The following is a 22117-nucleotide window of genomic DNA, read 5'->3' as shown; positions in this document are numbered from 1 at the left end:
TATCATTATCAACTCTGCATCTTTTGACTTCAACTTTATGAATATGTGTGTTACTACTATCAAGATTCATCAAAAATAGACCACTCTTCAAAGGTGCATGACCATAAAAGATATTACTCATATAAATAGAACAACCATTATTCTTTGATTTAAATGAATAACCGTCTCACATTAAACAAGATCCAGATATAATGTTCATGCTCAACGCTGGCACCAAATAACAATTATTTAGTTCTAATATTAATCCCGAAGGTAGATGTAGAGGTAGCGTGCCGACCGCGATCACATCGACTTTAGAACCATTTCCCACGCGCATCGTCACTTCGTCCTTTGCCAGTGTTCGCTTAATCCGTAGTCCCTGTTTCGAGTTGCAAATATTAGCAACAGAACCAGTATCAAATACCCAGGTGCTACTGCGAGCTCTAGTAAGGTACACATCAATAACATGTATATCACATATACCTTTGTTCACCTTGCCATCCTTCTTATCCGCCAAATACTTGGGGCAGTTCCGCTTCCAGTGACCAGTCTGCTTGCAGTAGAAGCACTCAGTTTCAGGCTTAGGTCCAGACTTGGGTTTCTTCTCCTGATCAGCAACTTGCTTGCTTTTCTTCTTGAAGTTCCCCTTCTTCTTCCCTTTGCCCTTTTTCTTGAAACTAGTGGTCTTGTTGACCATCAACACTTGATGCTCCTTCTTGATTTCTACCTCCGCAGCTTTCAGCATTGCGAAGAGCTCGGGAATAGTCTTATTCATCCCTTGCATATTATAGTTCATCACAAAGCTCTTGTAGCTTGGTGGCAGTGATTGGAGAATTCTATCAATGACGCAATCATCTGGAAGATTAACTCCCATCTGAATCAAGTGATTATTATACCCAGACATTTTGAGTATATGCTCACTGACAGAACTGTTCTCCTCCATCTTGCAGCTATAGAACTTATTGGAGACTTCATATCTCTCAATCCGGGCATTTGCTTGAAATATTAACTTCAACTCCTGGAACATCTCATATGCTCCATGACGTTCAAAACATCGTTGAAGTCCCGATTCTAAGCCGTAAAGCATGGCACACTGAACTATCGAGTAGTCATCAGCTTTGCTCTGCCAGACGTTCATAACATCTGGTGTTGCTCCAGCAGCAGGCCTGGCACCTAGCGGTGCTTTCAGGACGTAATTCTTCTGTGCAGCAATGAGGATAATCCTCAAGTTACGGACCCAGTCCGTGTAATTGCTACCATCATCTTTCAACTTTGCTTTCTCAAGGAACGCATTAAAATTTAACGGAACAACAGCACAGGCCATTTATCTACAATTAACATAAACAAGCAAGATACTATCAGGGACTAAGTTCATGATAAATTTAAGTTCAATTAATCATATTACTCAAGAACTCCCACTTAGATAGACATCCCTCTAATCATCTAAGTGATCACGTGATCCAAATCAACTAAACCATAACCGATCATCACGTGAAATGGAGTAGTTTTCATTGGTGAACATCGCTATGTTGATCATATCTACTATATGATTCACGCTCGATCTTTCGATCTCAGTGTTCCGAGGCCATATCTGCATATGCTAGGCTCGTCAAGTTTAACCTGAGTATTCTGCGTGTGCAAAACTGGCTTGCACCTGTTGTAGATGGACGTAGAGCTTATCACACCCGATCATCACGTGGTGTCTGGGCACGACGAACTTTGGCAACGATGCATACTCAGGGAGAACACTTTTATCTTGAAATTTAGTGAGAGATCATCTTATAATGCTACCGTCAAACAAAGCAAGATAAGATGCATAAAAGATAAACATCACATGCAATCAATATAAGTGATATGATATGGCCATCATCATCTTGTGCTTGTGATCTCCATCCTCGAAGCACCGTCGTGATCACCATCGTCACCGGCGCGACACCTTGATCTCCATCGTAGCATCATTGTCGTCTCGCCAATCTTATGCTTCTACGACTATCGCTACCTCTTAGTGATAAAGTAAGCATTACAGGGCGATTGCATTGCATACAATAAAGCGACAACCATATGGTTCCTGCCAGTTGCCGATAACTCGGTTACAAAACATGATCATCTCATACAATAAAATTTAGCATCATGTCTTGACCATATCACATCACAACATGCCCTGCAAAAACAAGTTAGACATCCTCTACTTTGTTGTTGCAAGTTTTACGTGGCTGCTACGGGCTTAAGTAAGAACCAATCTTACCTACGCATCAAAACCACAACGATAGTTTGTCAAGTTGGTGCTGTTTTAACCTTCGCAAGGACCGGGCGTAGCCACACTCGGTTCAACTAAAGTTGGAGAAACTGTCACCCGCAAGCCACCTATGTGCAAAGCACGTAGGGAGAACCGGTCTCGCGTAAGCGTACGCGTAATGTCGGTCCGGGCCGCTTCATCCAACAATACCACCAAACCAAAGTATGACATGCTGGTAAGCAGTATGACTTATATCGCCCACAACTCACTTGTGTTCTACTCGTGCATATAACATCAACATATAAAACCTAGGCTCCGATACCACTGTTGGGGAACGTAGTAATTTCAAAAAAATTCCTACGCACACGCAAGATCATGGTGATGCATAGCAACGAGAGGGGAGAGTGTTGTCCACGTACCCTCGTAGACCGAAAGCGGAAGCGTTATATCAACGCGGTTGATGTAGTCGTACGTCTTCACGATCCGACCGATCCAAGCACCGTTACTCCGGCACCTCCGAGTTCTTGGCACACGTTCAGCTCGATGACGATCCCCGGGCTCCGATCCAGCAAAGCGTCGGGGAGGAGTTCTGTCAGCACGACGGCGTGGTGACGATCTTGATGTACTACCGTCGCAGGGCTTCGCCTAAGCACCGCTACAATATTATCGAGGACTATGGTGGAAGGGGGCACCGCACACGGCTAAGAATATGATCACGTGGATCAACTTGTGTGTCTATGGGGTGCCCCCCTGCCCCCGTATATAAAGGAGCAAGGAGGAGTTGGCCGGCCAAGAGGTGGAGGCGCGCCCAAGGGGGGAGTCCTACTCCCACCGGGAGTAGGACTCCTCCTTTCCTAGTAGGAGTAGGAGAGAAGGAAGGGGAAGGGAGAAGGGAAGGAAGGAGGGGGCGCAGCCCCTCCCCCTAGTCCAATTCGGACTAGGCCTTGGGGGGCGCGCGGCCTGCCCTAGGCATCCCCTCTCTCTTTCCCGTATGGCCCAATAAGGCCCAATACTTCTCCCGGCGAATTCCCGTAACTCTCCGGTACTCCGAAAAATACCCGAATCACTCGGAACCTTTCCGAAGTCCGAATATAGCTGTCCAATATATCGATCTTTACGTCTCGACCATTTCGAGACTCCTCGTCATGTCCCCGATCTCATCCGGGACTCCGAACTCCTTCGGTACATCAAAACTCATAATATAACTGTCATCGAAACCTTAAGCATGCGGACCCTATGGTTCGAGAACAATGTAGACATGACCGAGATACGTCTCCGGTCAATAACCAATAGCAGAACCTGGATGCTCATATTGGCTCCTACATATTCTACGAAGATCTTTATCGGTCAGACCGCATAACAACATACGTTGTTCCCTTTGTCATCGGTATGTTACTTGCCCGAGAATCGATCGTCGGTATCCTATACCTAGTTCAATCTCGTTACCAGCAAGTCTCTTTACTCGTTCCGTAATCCATCATTCCGCAACTAACTCATTAGTCGCAATGCTTGCAAGGCTTATGTGATGTGCATTACCAAGAGGGCCCAGAGATACCTCTCCGACAATCGGAGTGACAAATCATAATCTTGAAATACGCCAACCCAACATGTACCTTTGGAGACACCTGTAGAGCTCCTTTATAATCACCCAGTTACGTTGTGACGTTTGGTAGCACACAAAATGTTCCTCCGGCAAACGGGAGTTGCATGATCTCATAGTCATAGGAACATGTATAAGTCATGAAGAAAGCAATAGCAACATACTAAACGATCGGGTGCTAAGCTAATGGAATGGGTCATGTCAATCAGATCATTCAACTAATGATGTGATCCTGTTAATCAAATGACAACTCTTTGTCCATGGTTAGGAAACATAACCATCTTTGATTAACAAGCTAGTCTAGTAGAGGCATACTAGTGACACTCTGTTTGTCTATGTATTCACACATGTATTATGTTTCCGGTTAATACAATTCTAGCATGAATAATAAACTTTTATCATGATATATAAGGAAATAAATAATAATTTTATTATTGCCTCTAGGGCATATTTCCTTCACCAACGGATACCCATTGGGTACAGGATACCTGATGGGTATGGGCGTGGGTATCAATTTATGCCCATGGGTATTAAAGTGGGTGGGTATAGAAAGTTCCTGTGGGTATGGGTTTGGGCAGAAGGAGGTTGTACCCGCCCATACCCTACCCATTGCCATCCCTAAAAAAACGCCACCTTCCTTCACCGTAAGCCTGCTGGATTGTGGTGAGGGAAGAGCGGCGCTGCCCGCCCCCGCCATCGCGTTGCCGCCGGCGAGCCCTGAACCCCTGACCAGGTCGCCTCGCCGCCATCCTCCTCTTTGACAAGGTGGACGACATTGATTGCCGCTGAGGCACTTGCGTATAGAAGAGAGATTGGGTAAGAGATAAGACTAGGGAGAGAGATGTGTGTGGTCCAGTAGGCCACGTGTCTATCAAGAGAGGTGGCGAACATCGTGCTATATCCGTCGGTTGAGTGATAGCCTTTTCCAAAAGAGAAACAAAGAAAATCAAAAAGGTACAATGGAAATGGAAAGAAAATAAAAAGGAAAAAAACAAAGAAACCAATAAAAGGAATGGTTGTGAAATTCAAAAAAAAACAAAGAAAAACTAAAACATTAAGACACAAAGAAAAGAAAAGGAAAAAAAAGTGGGAACCAGGAAGAAACAAGAAAAACAAAGGAAAAAAAAGGAAAAACGAGTGAAAACTATGTAAGAAACAAAGAAAACCAACAAAAAAAGAAACAAAAACCTAAAGAAAACCAGTGAAGAAACAGGAAAAGAAAGAAAAAAAGCAAAAGCAAAAAAGGAAAAGGAAAAGGAAAAAAGGGGGAAAAACTAGAAGAAACGAGCGAGAACATGAGCCTCGATCGGAACATACTTGTTTGCGGAAAAAAAGGAAGACACTGGTTAGTTGACCAACTGACTTTGAAAGAAAACATGAATAAAAAAATAACTTAAACAAGGTTCACAACATTTGAAAAAGTTCATTAATTTTAATCATATAATCATAGATTCGTTGGCTAGTCATTGTATAGAAGTTTACTACTAAATCACAATATTGTCTAGAAGTTACAATGTCATAAAATCATCCTTGCAGATTGTGGAAGAGTGAACTTCTAGGCAATATGTGTGTAAGTTTTTATCATCATTCGATTTGATTTTTTTTCTTCATTTCCTTTTTAAGGCAATATCAATGCCCTTGATTTATTCTACCTTAAGCGAGTCACATCGTAATTTTATAGATTATATTGCAAGTTGTATGTGGTTTATTTCTACCCATCTCTACATTCTTGAATGTTAAAGTTAACTAGAGGATACCATGCTTGTTGCTGCGATAATTGATTAATAAAAATTTGGGTTGATAACGTAAGAACCAAATTTAAAGTACATATGACTTACTATATTTGATCATGTATAGTTGCAAAAATATTTATTGAATATAAGTAGAGTAATTTATAGAAAACATTTTTCCATACATGGTTAGATAGAGAAAAGCGTCATGCAAGCTTGCATGTGTAGATAGAGAAAAAAGTAGTAGCACGGAGGGAAAAGAAAAATGACTTATACCAAATAGAAAATTCAGGTGACTTACAAATAGACGAGCCATATAGTTAAGAACATGTGTATACGACTGTCCATATATATACTTCAGGGGAAAGGACTCCTATGATCTTCTAACCCAAAACAAATCAATGGGTCGATGAAGGTAATTAAGAATGTGAGGAACCAAACAACATAATATCTGTTGGTTCCTCTCGGCTCCTTCCACTGCTCAGCAAAGTTACCCTACGTACCAACACACACACAGCGTATCTGCACATGCATGCATGCACATATATATAGATGCTAGCCATGCATCTAGACTCTAGATACGTACGTATAGATCGAGAATCTCTAGAAGGCCTTGGCCTTGTAGTTGTGGTGGTGGTGGTAGCTGCACAGGTCCTGCAGCTTGTTCCACGACTCCTCCCTCTGCATCTTGAGCTGCTTGTAGAAGTTGCCGATGAACGCGTCGGCCTTCGCGTAAAGTTCCTGCTTGCTCATGAGATCATGGGAGGAGGCGTCTACCTTGCACCTTTTCCGCCCTTCCCCCGCCTGATTGTCTTGGAGCGTCGACGTCGCATCGACGATCTCGCCGGCGTCGTGGGGGTCCGCGCTCCCGATGAAGAAGATGCTCGCCCTGGACGGGACTTTCTTGATCTTCTCCTTCAGTTTCTTCGCCACGCTCAGCACCTCATTGATAGCACCGCGATCTGCAAGCAGATTTACCTCCCTAAGTCGTCCTGGCAAGGGTGCCGCCATGATCGGCGGCTGTGAAGTGACAAGGTGGTGATGGTGGTTGGGAATTACAGCAGCAGCGGCAGCGGCAGGAGGCTGGCCTGTTAGCTTGGTCCCGGTTGAGACGGAGAGGAAACCGGCCTCGACGCCAAGGGCGACGACGAGGGCGTTGAAGAGGAGGTAGAGATAAGGGGCCCTCAGAGAAGGAGGCACCATGGGTACGAGGATGAAGAGGAGGAGGAGCGCGGCTATCTTAGCCAGCTGGGGCAACCTGACATTCGTTTTTTCCATAGCACCTATTAGTTGGAGAAGAGGCTAGAACGTACTACGTGCTGTGGTATGGCAGCTAGCTAGGAGAGAAGGATCGGAGTAGTGTAGTATTGGCCTCTAGTTGGCCGTGTATTTATAGACTACACGACCGTGGTGGGTAGCTAGCTACCCTCCGTTCACACGAAAATTGCTTTTGGAGGCCGAGCTTCGGGGTGGCCTCCATTTGCAATTTTTAAATTTCATATTTTTAGGTTTTAAAAAACAATTGAAAAAATACAGATATAAATGGAGGCATAATATACACGATGTGTAAATTTTCTGGATGAGATACATTGAAATGAGGTTGTTAAAAAATCTAGGACCTTTCAACATGTGATATTATTTATTCTCAAAGTCTGTGAATTTGGTTTTTACAGGTCGCATGTCATGGTATTTCATCCTGATTTTTTACACACATATACATTTCATCCTTCTACACTTGAATATATATTTTTAGATTTTCTTTCTGAAATTAAAAATTTTGAACTTTGAATTTTTTTTCAAAAATTCTGGGCTTCATCTAGCCCGGTCACCAAAACGCCCCACTCCCGTTCACAAATACAAGATGTCCTGCTAAACTTTTTCTAAATCGGATGTGTATAAACACATTTTATGTGACGTTCATTTATTTTAGTACATATATAGCCCATATTAAGATATTCAAAACATCTTATATTTGTGAACGGAGGGACTAGTAGACAACGAAGGGTCGGAGAAGATAAGCTCAAGGTGGTTTCTTGTGTAGGATCGAGAGCGAAAGGCTAAGCTTTTGCGTTGTTGCATCAACGGCGACATGAACAGATGCCATGTGAGCTACGCACAAAAGATCGACATGGCACTGGAGGTAGGAATAGTAGTACTCTTTCCGATCGGGCGACGGTGATGCGCGCGTGTTGTGGAGCCACGTAGGGCATGGCCGGTGGGATATTCCAGCCGGCCGGGCGCTTTCTCGTGAATCCTGATCGAGGGTGGGATTTCATTCGCTGCTAGTACATTTGTATTGCATTTGCATGTCGGCTAGCGCTCCCGCCTTGTACGTCATGTCCGTATGTTGACATGCATGGTCCCGTAAGTAACCTTTTTATCCTGCATTTACCTTTCACTCCTGCTTTTTTATCGCTACTTTACAACCATCTGTACGCGTGGGTGGTGATGAAATAATGTGGCAAATATCGAGACGGCAACTGTAACAAGTGAACGTGCTCGCGGATGAGCCACCAACTTTACTCGGGTGAATATCTGGTGCTCCGGGAGAACCTAAGTTAAGCTCGGGTGCTCCCGTGCAAGCTTGGCCGTTAGATCTTGATCCAGCGAACATTAGAGGAGCCCTTGGACCTACACCTAATTAAGGAACTCCTGGATGTTTATCTCTCTTTTTTTGCATTTTTTCCAAAGCACCTACAATGTCGGCGGGATGAAAATCCAACGGCCGAGCTCCCGCGGCAGCACCTGAGCTTAGGTGCTCCCGGAGCACCAGATATTTTCCCCACTCAAACTCCCATTCAAGGATTGGGATCAAGTAACCTCAAGCACGAGGGAATTGTAGATAGTACACCGTAAATGTTGATTAGATCACTGACTCTCAGTCCAATGGCTGCAAAAGGTGGTTATGTCACTGGTACTCTCCATCGATGACTTTTCTCCCTATAAAGTTATTAGAACTCAACCTTCCTAACCTTAGGGTATGCTGAACATGGACTATATGCTACGTGTTTACCTTTTTATTTATCTTAATGTACAAATCGAGTTTGTCCTTATATTATTTGCTTCAATGTTGTCGTTTAGATACTTGAATTATCATCTTCGGCTTCAACCTCCATGATGAATGTTTTGGAGTGCTTCCGTGGTCAGCCCTCAGTCGACATGTCGACACGCTGGGTTTATGTGTCTTTTTACTGTAGTGTATGACAACGAGTGGGGACACGTGTTACTGGCACCATCACATTGTAACATGTCATTGTTCTTTATAGAACCACACTGGATTTTGTATTTTTAGCTTGTAAGAAATGTCATGTGTTCTACTACATTCTGTGCTCAAAATTTGGTTCTTATTACTCCTATAAACTCCTAACCAAGACAACTTGACATCATTTAGGGGATGAGACAAATTATACCAAAATTGACGAAACAAAAGTAGTCAAGTTTTATTCTAAGGGAAACAAAAGTAGGTGAATGACCTTTCACATTTTTGTAACACAAGTAGGGGCTCAAAAGTCTCAGATGCTTCATTGATAGTCAAACCAGTGGTTCAGAGTATCAGTCACAAAAACCCTACCTGAAACAAATAATACAAACAAGTCCTTGCATTTTATGTAGAGGACCCGAGAAAGCAGATACACTGCAACTAGGTTCAAACCAACCTCCTTATTCTTTGAATGATAGAGAGGCCTCCCTCTCTGATTTTCATTAAAGAATACTATCCATTTTGGAACATCATTTTTAAACCCTAGTTAAGAAGTACTCGGCATTAAACCAACGACGAGGAAAAGAAAAGTATGGACCCAACGGTTCCCGTGCGACCTGGCGACCAGGGGGGCGATTCCGCGGGCGACGGCGGGGGGAACCCCGTGGCGGCGGCGGAGGGATGGACGGTGGTGCGTCCTGTGGTGGGGCGCGCTCGGTGGTGCGTCTCGCCCGGGGGGCAGCCCCCTGGCACGTTCCCCTCTGGAAGCAGGTTCTGGGCGCTCGGGGGTGGCGACTCCGACGACGAAGAGGAGGAGTCCGTTCATGTATTTAGTCAGGTGAGTGATGGTGTTGCGCCGAGGCCGCCGACGGCGTGCTCGGTGGGTGACTTTGTCGCCCGTGCGGAGGAGCTGGGGGGCTCTCTCATGGCCGGTCGCCGGCGCGCGTTCGCCCCTAGTGGGCATGGCGGGCGCCGCCTAGCGCCGCGGTTCTGGCGACCGCCGAGGGGTGTGGATGCGGGCCCTGAGGGCCGTTCGCGTGTCCTGCCGGAGGAGGGGCGCCTTGATCTGGTGTTGGCTGCGCCGCCTTCGGGCTCGGTGAGCTCGCCGGCGTCGACAGGGGTCGGTGTCGGCGACGGGGCTGCTCCTGCCAGGGAGACGCGGACCCTGGCTAGGGTTTCGGCACCGTCATCGCTCGGGGCGGCTCCCTTGCTGGGCCTATTGGACTGGCCCAGCCTGCCAGTGCGTGGGCTGGGGGGCCCATTGGCCGACCCGTCCGCGTTTTCGCCAGTGGGGGCGTAGGGGCGCTCCTCAGTGCTTGGGCCTAGACAGCCTGACCCGGTGGCCTTACGCCCGCAAGAGTTTAGGCCCGGGCCCAACGTGATGGTGGCTGCGCGGCCGCTTCCGCCTATTAATAGGTGGTTGTGGCTGCCAAAGGGTGCCCTAGATTTGTCGCTAGGGTTTCCCGCATCCCACTCGCAGGTGCGGCGATTCGGGCATCTCGCTCGTCGTCTGCTCCGCTCCGTCCCTCCCCCCCCCACTCACCTGCTCGTTCGCAACCGCGGTGCGGATGGGATCTCGCCGCGTGGAGAAGCCACCCATGTTGCCTCCGATCCCGGCGGCCGAGCGTCGGCGTGAGCAAGATCTGAGGGCAAAGGCGCTCTCCAAGGTGTCGGCGCCTCCGGCGGAGGAGGCGGGCTGGGGGCCGCCGCCTCCCTGGTGGCTCACGGAGCAAGAGAGGAAGAAGATGGAGGAGCGCGAGCACAAAAAGAAGGAGGAATATCGGCTCCGTGGCCTAGAGCAGAAGAAAGAGCTCAAGAGGAAGGAATCCCTCCTTCCTCCGAGCGGCGAGAGGGCTGGGGATCCACTCGCCAAGAAACAGAAGCAGAAGGGGGTCGGCTCGGCGCTGTCGCCGCTGGCGGCTGGGCCGTCGGCGTCGAAGGGTTCGGCCGATGCCCCGATCCCACTGGAGGAGCCCGACGGGCCAGAGTGCTTCAAATGTGGTCGGGTGGGCCACTACCAGAACATGTGCCACTTCAAGCCCATGTGTGTCGTCTGCCACGAGGAGGGGCACGCGTTGGCGCACTGCCCCATGCGCGGGCGGCCTTTGTTGCTGCAGATCATGGGCAACGCCATCCCCGGCGAGGGCTTCTTCTGCCTTCCCTACGTGGAGACGGAGGGCGAGGAGGTCCGTGCCCCGGTGGTGGCGGACGCGGCGTTCATCTCAGCGGCGCCCGGCAAGCTGTCCATTCCCATCTTGGAGGCGGAGCTCCCTCACCTCTTCGAGGGGGAATGGGATTGGCAGGTGACGGCCGTCGGGGACGACATGTTCTCCGTCGTCTTCCCCAACAAGGCCATGCTGCGAATGGCGACGCGAAGCGGAAAACTCTACCTTTCCCTCAACGACATCATGGCGGAGATCAAGGAAGCGCTGCAGGAGGAGCCCAAGGCCGAAATCATGCCGAATGTGTGGGTCAAGCTCTGGGGTGTGCCGCCCAAGCACCGTCGCGTGGATCGACTCATGGCAGGGACCGTGATGATTGGGCGCCCGATGGAGGTGGACAAGGCGTCGTTGGCGGGGCCGGGTCCCGTGCGGATGCGCTTTGCGTGTCGCTCCCCGGCCAAGCTCAAGGGGTATGTCCAAGTGTGGTTCAACAGCGAGGGTTTCATCATTCGGCTGGAGGCCGAGGCGGGTGGCATGCAGGGTGGTGCCCCCCTCCCCCTCCCCCTGCAAGCACGGACAAGGGGCCGGATGACATGTGCAAGGAAAAGGACAAGGACACGAGCATGGGTGATGACTCCATCGACACCGCGACTTGGGACAAGCTGGGCCTCAAGGACAAGGCTTCCGAGGCCGTGGCCCCGGCTGCGGGGGCCGCGAAGGATCTGGAGGAGCGTCAAGTGGTCGTGGGTAGCAACGAGACGGGCTTCAATCAATATGGCTCCAACATGTCCCTCGGCCTCGACCTTGACAAGGGCATATCGGCTTCGTGCGATTCGGAGGGCCGCTCCATGCTCGTCTCCCTGGTGGCTGCGGATGTGGGTGGGCTGCGCGCTCTTGCATCGCGTTCCCCCATGTCTGCGTGCGGCCTGGGTAGCGGCGGGGTGCGGCTTCACAAGTAGACGGCGGGCCGCAAGACTCCCCCGGTGGCGCCGGCGAGATCACCCTCGGTCCGTGCGGGCACGCCTGTCTCGCTCCAGCCAGTGGTGATGGCGTTGGCCTCTCCGGGGGGGTCCGGTTGGCGGGCCCTCGCCGGCGGCCCCCCCTCCTCCCTCCGACGCGCTTCGGGCGGAAGTGACCAAGGCGGTGCCCATTTCCACGGCCAAGTGGTCCAAGGCGGTGGTGGCGGCCCCGGTGGCGCAGGAGCGGCAAGTTCTCGTTCGAAGGGCGCCAAGGGCAACCTTCCTGCTCTTCAGCGCGCTCAACTCTTGGTGGCCCAGAAGAACATGGAGACCGAAGGTAACCCCCTACCCCGTTTTACAATTTTTGATGATTATTCGGATGAGCGTCTAGGGGGTATTTTAGCGGATAGTGGGGTTGATTTGTCTGATGAGGGTGAGGCTCGAGAGCTCTTGTCTCTCATCCGCTCTATGGAAATTGCGCAGGCCACGCTCGCTTAGGCAGCGGCGGCCCGCGTTGCGCCAGTAGCAGAAGAAGCAGGGGCTTCTCTGTTGCCTGTTGCGCGGCCCGATCGGGTGGACACAGCAGCAGGGGCTGCGCCGTCCCCCTCAGCCCGTGGTCCTGTCAAGACACGGCGAGTGGCCAAAGCGGTTACCGCTCACGGTATTCGCCTCTGCAATCGCATAATTTAAATGTGTTTCATCTTCTGGAACATCTGAGGCTTCGGCCACGTTGGGAGGCGGACCCAGCTAAAAGAATTCATTTGCATTGAGGATATCGACGTAGTTGGCTTGCAGGAAACCATCAAGGCCGAATTCTCTCACCGAGACCTGCTAGCCATCGATCCGCTCGAACGCTTTGCGTGGCACTGGGTGCCTGCGGTGGGCCACTCGGGGGGTCTGCTTCTTGGCATCAGCCATGTTTGCTGCGAGGTGGTGGCGTGGGATGCAGGTCGTTTCTTTGTGTCGGCACACATTCGCCATCACGCGACCCTCCGCGAGTGGGAGGTCATTGTGGTTTATGGCCCGGCCGACCACTCACACTCGCATGAGTTCTTGGGGGAACTACAGGAGAAGGTCGCGGCCTTGGGTGTGCGTAACTTGCCACTGATAGTCGGTGGGGATTTCAACTTAATCCGTTCGGGAGCGGATAAGAACAACGGGATTATTAACTGGACAAGGGTGTCCATGTTTAATAACGCGATAGCATCAATGACCCTTAGGGAAGTGGCCCGCGTGGGCGCACTGTACACTTGGACAAACAAGCAGCTTACGCCGGTTCGGTCAGTGCTTGACCGAGTTTTTATGTCCGCGGAGTGGGAAATGCTATTTCCCTTGTGCTCCCTACATGCTGAAACGAGGATCGGGCCGGACCACGTCCCTTTAATCCTCTCCTCGGGGGAGGAGAGGTTAAAACGAAGCCCTCATTTTTTCTTTGAAACTGCGTGGTTTGAGCACCCGGAATTTGAGCAAATCTTCCTCTCCAAGTGGGAGACTTGTGTTGCCCGGATCGGGCACACGCGTGGGCCCATGGATTTCTGGATTGCCGCAGGAGCGGGGATGCGTGCGGCTCTCAAAGGCTAGGGGGTCAACCAGGGCTGTGAGGATAAGTTGCTCCGAGCGCGTTTGATCGCGGACCTCGCCCGAATGGATGCTGCGGCGGACTCACAGGTCTTCCCGGAGCAAGACTGGGCTCAGCGCTACGCTGTAGAAGCCCAAGTTGAGTCCCTCCTACGAGCGGAGGAGGAGTACTGGCGTAGGCGCAGTGGAATCAAGTGGACGCTCAAGGGGGACGCGAATACAAAATATTTTCATGCCTATGCTAACGGCCGGCGCCGTAAATGCGCCATCCTAAGACTGCAATCTGAGCAAGGGCTCCTTTTGCGTCAACGGGACATCGTTTGTCACATCTATGACTTCTACATCCAATTGATGGGCTCCAGGGAGGAGTCCTGGGCTCGGCTGCGGTCGGATGTTTGGGAACCCGCGCTGCGGGTCACGGACGAGGAGAATGAAGGATTGGGACTCGCTTTCCTTCCCCAGGAGATTGACCAGGCGGTCCTTGGGATGAAAACTGACACCGCCCCGGGTCCGGATGGATGGCCGGTGGCGATGTTCAAAAGGTTTTGGCAAGTGCTCAAAGGTCCTATTTTCAAAGTTTGTAACGGGTTCATGTGTAGCTCAGTAGATATCTCTCGCCTTAACTTTGGGATTCTTTCTCTTATCCCCAAAGTGCAGGGCGCAGACAACATTAGACTTTTTCGTCCTATTGCGCTTATCAATGTCCCGTTTAAAATTTGTTCTAAGGCTTGTTCTACGCGCTTGTCTCCGGTAGCTCATCGTATTATTAGTAGGAACCAATCGGCTTTTATTCGTGGTTGCAACATTTTGGAGGGGCCGTTGGCCCTCCAAGAGATCGTTCACTCGCTCAAACGCACTCGCCAGCCGGCAATTCTTTTGAAATTAGATTTTGAGAAAGCGTACGATCGAGTGAACTGGGAGTTTCTCCGACAAATCCTTCTGGATCGAGGATTTTCGTCGGTTTGGGTTCACCGTATGATGCAATTGGTCTCGGGAGGCCAAATGGTGATTGCGGTGAATGGAGAAGTAGGGAACTTCTTCCGCAACAAGCATGGGCTACGTCAAGGGGACCCAGCCTCACCGTTGCTCTTCAACTTTGTGGCGGCTGCCTTGGGCGCCATGCTAGACAAAGCTCGATCTGCTGGCCACATCAGGGGAGTGGTCGGTAATCTGATCCCAGGAGGTGTGTCACACCTGCAGTATGCGGATGACACTCTTCTCCTTTTTGAGCCGGACGAACACAGTATCACAACGGTTAAGGCCATCCTACTGTGTTTTGAACTCATGTCCGGACTAAAAATTAACTTCCACAAATGTGAAGTGGTGTCCATAGGGATGGATGCGGCCGAAAGTGAGCGGGTGGCCAACTTGCTTAATTGCAAACTTGGGAAGTTTCCGTTTACCTACCTCGGCCTCCCGATCGCAGAGAAGAAATGCTCGATTGCTGATTGGGAACCTCTCAACACTAAGGTGGCGGACCGGGTTTGTCCGTGGAGAGGTCGATTTATGTCTTCAGGGGCAAGACTAATCCTTACTAACTCCAGCCTCTCGTCCCTACCCATGTTTGCCATGGGTATGTTCTTGATGGCTGATGGGGTCCACACGAAAATGGACACCCCGCGGGCACGTTTCTTTTGGGAAGGAGCGGGTCCTAAACGGAAATACCACATGGTTAAGTGGCAAGCCGTCTGTAGACCTAAAGCCCAGGGGGGCCTTGGGATCATCAACTCTAAGCTGATGAACATTGCGCTTATGTGTAAGTGGATCTGGAAGTTGTCCCAGGGAGGGACCGGCCTCTGGGTTGACCTCCTTCGTGCCAAGTATTTCCCGCATTGACATTTCTTTGAGGCAACACCTCATGGGTCCCCTTTCTGGACCTCTATCCAATCCCTCAAACCATACTTCGCCAGGGGTGCGAGGTTCACTGTTAATAACGACCGCTCCACGCATTTTTGGCACGACGTTTGGATAGGCCAGCATCCTCTTTGGTCTGAGTTTACCCATCTTTATTCCATCGCGGTTGAGCCCAACCAACTGGTTGCTTCGCCTCTTAGTGCCACTCCGCCCCCTATCTACTTCAGAAGGGAGCTTTTGGGGCCGGAGCTGGAAGATTGGGAGCGCCTGCGGGCTCTGATAGCGAATGTGCGCCTGTCGGGCTCCGCAGACGTGGTCTCTTGGAGACTTTCAGGCTCTGGCAAGTTCACTGTCAAGTCCCTGTATAGAGAGTTGTGTCGCGGCCATGCCCCTATGGCAGCCACCGGGCTTTGGAAGGCGCGAATCCCGCTTAAGATTAAGGTCTTCCTATGGCAACTATGCCAAGATCGCCTTCCTACCTCTATCAATATAGCCAAGCGCAATGGCCCTGCTTCCGGTCCTTGCGCTTTGTGTGATGACGCGGAAGATGCTGACCACGTGTTCTTCCGGTGTCCTTTGGCGCGCTTTTCTTGGAGCGCGGTCCGTGAGGCCGCTGGGGTGGATTGGGATCCATGCTCATGCTCTGAGCTTGTGTCATACCTATCTTCGATCCAGGGCCCTCTGCGCCGGATCATGTGGACGTGTGCTTCGGCCATGTTATGGGCCTTATGGCATATTCGTAACAAGTTTACTATTGAGGGAGTGTTTCCCTCTCACCCCGCTGATGTAATCTTCAAATGCATCTTATTCTTGCAGCAGTGGGCACCGCTGGGAAGGCAACAGGAATCTGATCTTCATCGCCAAGCTATCGCACGTCTTCGCTCCATCTACTCGGCGTCTCGAGCCCCGTCACCTCCGTTTGCTGCCTCATAGGGTCACCTCCGTTTGCTGCCTCATAGGGATGGGCAGTCCTTTTGGTTTTGGTTACCCCCGAGCCTGCACGCTCGTTAGTTTGGCTGGTTATGCCATGTAATGCACTTTATTTCGCCGTCGTTGCCTTTTGTGGCATGCCTTAGAACATGGGTGATTAGCTTCGGTTCCGTTTGTTTGGTCTGTTTGTTTGTGCACGCTGCCTATGTTGAGGGCTTTATTAATTTAAAGTCGGACGTCCCTGACGTCTATGTTCTAAAACCAACGACCATAAACGATTCTAGACAACCAACATGATAGCACCTGAGTTCAATCAAGAGGCTATAAACAACCGCCTAACATATATAATTTGTTCAGTCGGGGACAAGACCATTTGGTCCAACAAAACCTTTACAGCTACTAGAAGAATGTCCGTGCATTGCAACGGAGCCACATTAACTTTAAGAGTTCAATATCAATTATGTTAATATTACATTTAATATTCTCATACATATTAAGTGACATTGACGACCTTTTTTACCATCAAATTCTCTCTCTCACACACACCCTCTCCCTCCCTCTTCCTCACTCTCTCTCTCTCTCCTCTCTCTCTCTCTAACACACACATATCCATCTTATTGGGTACGGGACCATAATCCATCTATTTCACACGCACATGCGCTAGTGCATAACAATATGGATTATGTGTATTATATTTGCCACCGTAACTAAGGGAATTAATTTCATGTAATCGGCCAGCTCCATGACAAACAATACATCTAAATTCTCAACGTTAATTTTATGTAACATTGGCAAGAGGTAAACGACGGTGATTGTTTCCTTTGTTTGGAGATTGATTACCATCCGTGAGTTAAGCTGGGTACTAAAGAAGAATCTGATTGTGATACGTGAATTGATTGTTGCCTTGTACGTTTGGTTTTGGTATTTGAAGATTGATTACCATCCGTTAGTTGGGTTACCAGATAAGAAATCAATCACCATATGTAGAAAAATGAACTACATTGCACATGCTTACACCTCATATACTCGCGAGAATATATAGAATTGGAGCAAACAAAATAAGTGCAGACGAGAGATAAAACATCAATGAGGATCCCTAATGTCTTACTAATATGTTGTCCTCCAGCTTGAGAAGCGCCTACAAGAAATTGGGAGGTGGGAGGGAGGACGAAAAAAACCAGGGGAGATGGGGCGAAAATAAACCCGGAACAGAGACTACCAACTGAGACATTAGGAGTAGAGATCATTTAGTTGATAAGAATAAATAGAAAATGGTGTTAAAAAGGAGAAACAGATTAGAATACATTAAAAAACCAAAAGGACGATGTAAAAGGGGATTCGCCCTGCCCCCCGGGCCTTGCTACTGAACCGGCTCAGCGGTCCAGTCCTCGCGCGGTCGTCTTCTCCTGTTCCCCGAGCCACGTCGCTATAGAGTTGGGCTCCCGCCCGACCACCTCGCTGGCATCGAAGGGGAATGGATAAGGGTGACGCCCTGCCTTCCCTGCCCCCATGTCCTCACTCCTCCTCGACGCCCCCTCCCAAATCCACTTCTCCTCCTCGCTCGCTCGATCCCGTCGATCTGGACGAAGTCAGACGCCACGACCACCATGACCGACCCCGTCCACATGGCCACTGCCCTCCCTGCGGGTTAGGAGCTTGTCGAGGAGCTCGAAACGCCTTCGCTACTTCGTCTGCGCCAACGAGATCAAGTCCAGCACCCCCGCATCGACGTCGCTGCCGTCTTCCTCAACCTTGGACCACCGCGACACTGCCGTTCGATCCACGTCGCCCCGAGCTCCCATGTCTTCCCCTAGGGCGCCATTGACACCGCCATGATCTCCTCTTGCCTTTCCCCTGTTTCCCCTCTCGTTTTCTCTTGTTAGGTATTTCGCTGTGGCCGAGAACCGCCGTCCTCCATGGCCATTGCAGGGGTATCCACCAAGCTCCTCGGATTGACCCCTTGGCACATGCCCGCTCCTATGCACGCCCATGCCTGAGCCTGCCGCTCTTTTTCCGCGCCCACGGGGCCACTCCCTCTCCATGCCCACGCCCGTGCTATACCGTGTCGGTCGCGCCCGCCGCTACCGTCGCGCTCGCTGCCGCCACCGCACCACTGTGCCCCGCGCGACACACACCCTGGCCGCGCGCCACACTCTCGCTGGTTGTGCTCGCCCCGTCTGCTGCCGCATATCCCTTCGCTCGCCCCGCTATCGCGCCCCTGCCTTGCGCCGCCTCTAGTCGTGGCCATCGTGTGCCGGCCGCCCCCTCAGCCACGCCGGCCGCATCTCTGCCCTCCACTGTTGGCCGCTCGCCTCGCCTGCTGCGTGCTGCTTCCTGCTGCTATGCGCTGCTCTACCACTGGTACGCTGCTGCGCCATCTCCTCGACACCGCCGTGGACAAATGTGGCGGAGGGAATGTTAATTGAGTACGAGAAGGAGGTGGCGGAGAAGGTGTGGAGAGGCAGAAGGTCGGGTGGTGTCACCTGGCTGTGGTGGAGGTGTTTATGCGAGAAGGAGCCGGAGTGGAAGGAGAGGTCACAATTGGAAAGAATCGCAAAAAAAAATCATAACCTGGAGATCTCATTCCAAAAAAATGCTAATATCGATGGAGGGGTGATTTCCTTCAGTAGGTGGAAAACATAGGAAATATTGGTTGTTATCAAGGAAAGGTAAAAATTTAGGAAAGTTAAGATTTTTGAACTGATTTCCATGCAAATGGGGTTTTATTGTTTGGTAATGTGATATCAGTACCTGCCCGTTTGTGACGTGTCTGATTAGGAAAGTTTGCAAATGTTAAGAAACTATTTATTGGGAGGAAAGTTGTGACGTGTCTGTTATTTGTTTCCTAAAATAAATTTCACTAATAAGAGAAATCGATTGATTTAGATAAGTTAGGAAAGTTAGATTAAAATGTATTATTTGTTTCCTGAAAATTTGTTATTTGTTTCCTAAGACAAATTGAACCAATAAAAGGAATCGATTGATTTGCATAATTTAAGGAAGTTAGATCCATAATTTGTTATACGTTAGGAAAGTTCTGGTTGTAATAATGAGTGGAGAGAAAAATAAACCGATGGACCAGGGTGGGAGGGGGTGGTGGGAGGAGAGACGAAAAAAACCAATGAAAATAAACCGCGGAGACTATTCACCAACTAAATCATAACCCGGAGATCTCATTCCAAAAAAATGCTAATATCGATGGAGGGGTGATTTCCTTCAACAGATGGAAAACATAGAAATATTGATTGTTATCAAGGAAAGGTAAAAATTTAGGAAAGTTAGGATTTTTGAATTGATTTCTATGCAAATGGGGTTTTATTGTTTGGTAACGTGATGTCAGTACCTGCCCGTTTGTGACGTGTTGATTAGGAAAGTTTGCAAATGTTAAGAAACTATTTATTGTGAGGAAAGTTGTGATGTGTCTGTTATTTGTTTCCTAAAATAAATTTCACTAATAAGAGAAATCGATTGATTTAGATAAGTTAGGAAAGTTAGATTAAAATGTATTATTTGTTTCCTGAAAATCTGTTATTTGTTTCTTAAGACAAATTGAACCAATAAAAGGAATCAATTGATTTGCATAATTTAAGAAAGTTGGATCCGTGATTTGTTATACGTTAGGAAAGTTCTGGTTGTAATAAAGAGTGGAGAGAAAAATAAACCGATGGACCAGGGTGGGAGAGGGTGCTGGAAGAAGAGACGAAAAAAACAGTGAAAATAAACCGTGGAGACTATTGACCAACTCGTCGTAACCTGGAGACACGCAGATCAGTGTGATCACAAACACATAATATTTGTTCTAATAGTACTAGTTGGAGAGAAAAAAAATACTCAATACCACCTGTATTGGTCAAACAAAATCGTTTTGAATGAACTCTGCTGCAAGGTTGCACTCCCTCCCATTTGGCATTGTGGTGGAGAGTAAGAAATCAGATCATCCTTCGACCAAGAAGATGAATGTCACATCAGAGGAGAATGACCAACAGCCACCACACTGAACACAAAAGATTGTCTGGAGCCACTGCCAAAAATCCTCTTTCGGTTGGTCACCCACTCTCTCCATCATGAGCTCTCCCTGACTAGCATCAGACCTCTTCTATTCTTAGGGATCAACGTCGACCACAACATCGTTGGCCTTCACTTCTTGCAAGAACAACACACCCTTAAGAAACTCAACCGGGTTGGCATGCTAAACTGCAAACCTATCTCCACCTCTGCCAACACCAAAGTTACATATTTATGCCTCTGACGGCTCTCCCTCCAGGGATCCCTCCCACTACGGGAGCTCAGCTGGAGCCCCTAGTATCTCACGCTAACATGGCTTGATACATCATATATTGTCCAACAATGTTGTTCGTTCATGCATTATCCAAGGGACACCTACTATTAGATGGCAAAACGAGTTCTTCGATACCTTCGTGGCACTACTCACCTTTGGCTTCAGTTCTACCGCTGCTCTGATCAATGGCGAAGCCACGGTCAGGCAAAACTATGATATGGCCCGCCCAACTTAGTAGAAATTCAGTAGGATATGAGAGCAAAATGGGCCCTAAGAGTATAATTGTTGGACTACCATTCAATTCGACCCGCCCAGGTATTCAAGTGTAGCTCCCCCAGCAGATTCCCTGTTTGACGCTCTGTGTGGCAGATTGCTGCGGAAACGCACAAAGCACGCAAAGTGCCATGGAAATGGGCCGACCAACTTGAAGGTTTCTACACGTGCGAGAAATCCTGCTTTTGGACCTTCAGGAAGGTTCCTGAATAGTTTTGGAAAACCTCTAGAAGGTTAAAGACCAGCCTTTACTAGTTCTTCGGTTTTCATTTTTTTCCATTTTTCATGTTTTTGCCCTTTTTGTTCTTTTTTTCTTTTCCTCTCTTGCTGGGTTTTTTTCAGAAATTGATAATATTTTTGAAAAAAATGGCTTCAAAAAGTGTTTTATAATTTTCCAAATTAGTCTGTGATTTCCAAAAATGTTCAAAAAAATCAAAGTTTATTTTCATCTTCACACAATGTTTGAAAACTAAAATTAAGTTTTTTTTAATTCAATGTTTTAAATTTGTTCATAATTTTTAAAATTATTCGCGTTCTGCATACCTAAATACTTGACCCCTACTAACTTATTTATTTTAACATGGAAGCATGCCATCAATCATGCATGGAAAAATGCCCACCTCAGTGGAAACCCATGGTTAAATTTGGTGACAAGGATGCGACGGACATCCTGATCCCTCAAGTTCGAGCCTCTGCCTCTCATATCCTTAGCCGATAGCGAACTTCCCAGGCGTCCTAATTATGTCTCCTTTTAGTCTCAATTTAGTTCATGTGTGTGGGTTGCTGGCATGCGCGCCTTTGGATATTGGATGCCTGTAACTTTGCTACATATGCAATGGTTTGAACTTGCGTTGAACTTGTAGTTTGTTGTCTGCTCTCTGGATCTTGCCATATGGCTTTATTTATAAAGTCAGGCCCTGGCCTTTCTTTAAGAAAAGGATCACCTCAACATGCAACCGTGTATGAAAAAAGGTCCACAAAACATGCAATCATGTATTAAAAATGCTTTCTATTTTATTCAAAAACTTATATTCAATAAATATCTCATAACTATACAATAATCATATTCATTGAAGCCTATGTATTTCCGGTTTTGATTCTAATGTTATCAACTTAAATATTCATGTTCCATACAACCAAATCTCATAAAAATTTATTGCAACCAATTCATGCAAGAACATACGGAGTATCATCAAGTTCTTTAAATTTTGTGCATTTTCAATACTTGTTTTGTCTTAAAAAAATGCTCATAAATTCAAAAATAATTTATGTCTTCCAAAAAATGTTCTCTTTTCCAAAAGTATTTACAATTTTCAAAAATTGTTTGCATTTTAAAAA

General features: G+C 48.4%; 1 protein-coding gene across 1 annotated transcript; it reads right to left on the bottom strand.

Annotated features, from left to right (window-relative positions):
• Positions 1–5796: 5796 nt before the first annotated feature.
• LOC125524316 lies at positions 5797–6904 on the bottom strand. Its single transcript, XM_048689388.1, has one exon. It carries the CDS (start codon positions 6821–6823, stop codon positions 6149–6151), a length of 675 nt encoding a protein of 224 aa, XP_048545345.1. The 5' UTR covers positions 6824–6904; the 3' UTR covers positions 5797–6148.
• Between the last annotated feature and the right edge of the window lie 15213 nt (positions 6905–22117).

This window comes from Triticum urartu, chromosome 7 (genome assembly GCF_003073215.2).
Source record: "Triticum urartu cultivar G1812 chromosome 7, Tu2.1, whole genome shotgun sequence".
Lineage (NCBI taxonomy): Eukaryota > Viridiplantae > Streptophyta > Magnoliopsida > Poales > Poaceae > Triticum > Triticum urartu.
Note: the sequence above shows the minus strand (reverse complement) of the source record. Positions and strands in the feature narration are given on the sequence as shown.

Excerpts from the sequence above, each read along its gene's own strand:
- LOC125524316 (XM_048689388.1), bottom strand. The coding sequence starts at position 6,823 with ATGGAAAAAACGAATGTCAGGTTGCCCCAGCTGGCTAAGATAGCCGCG.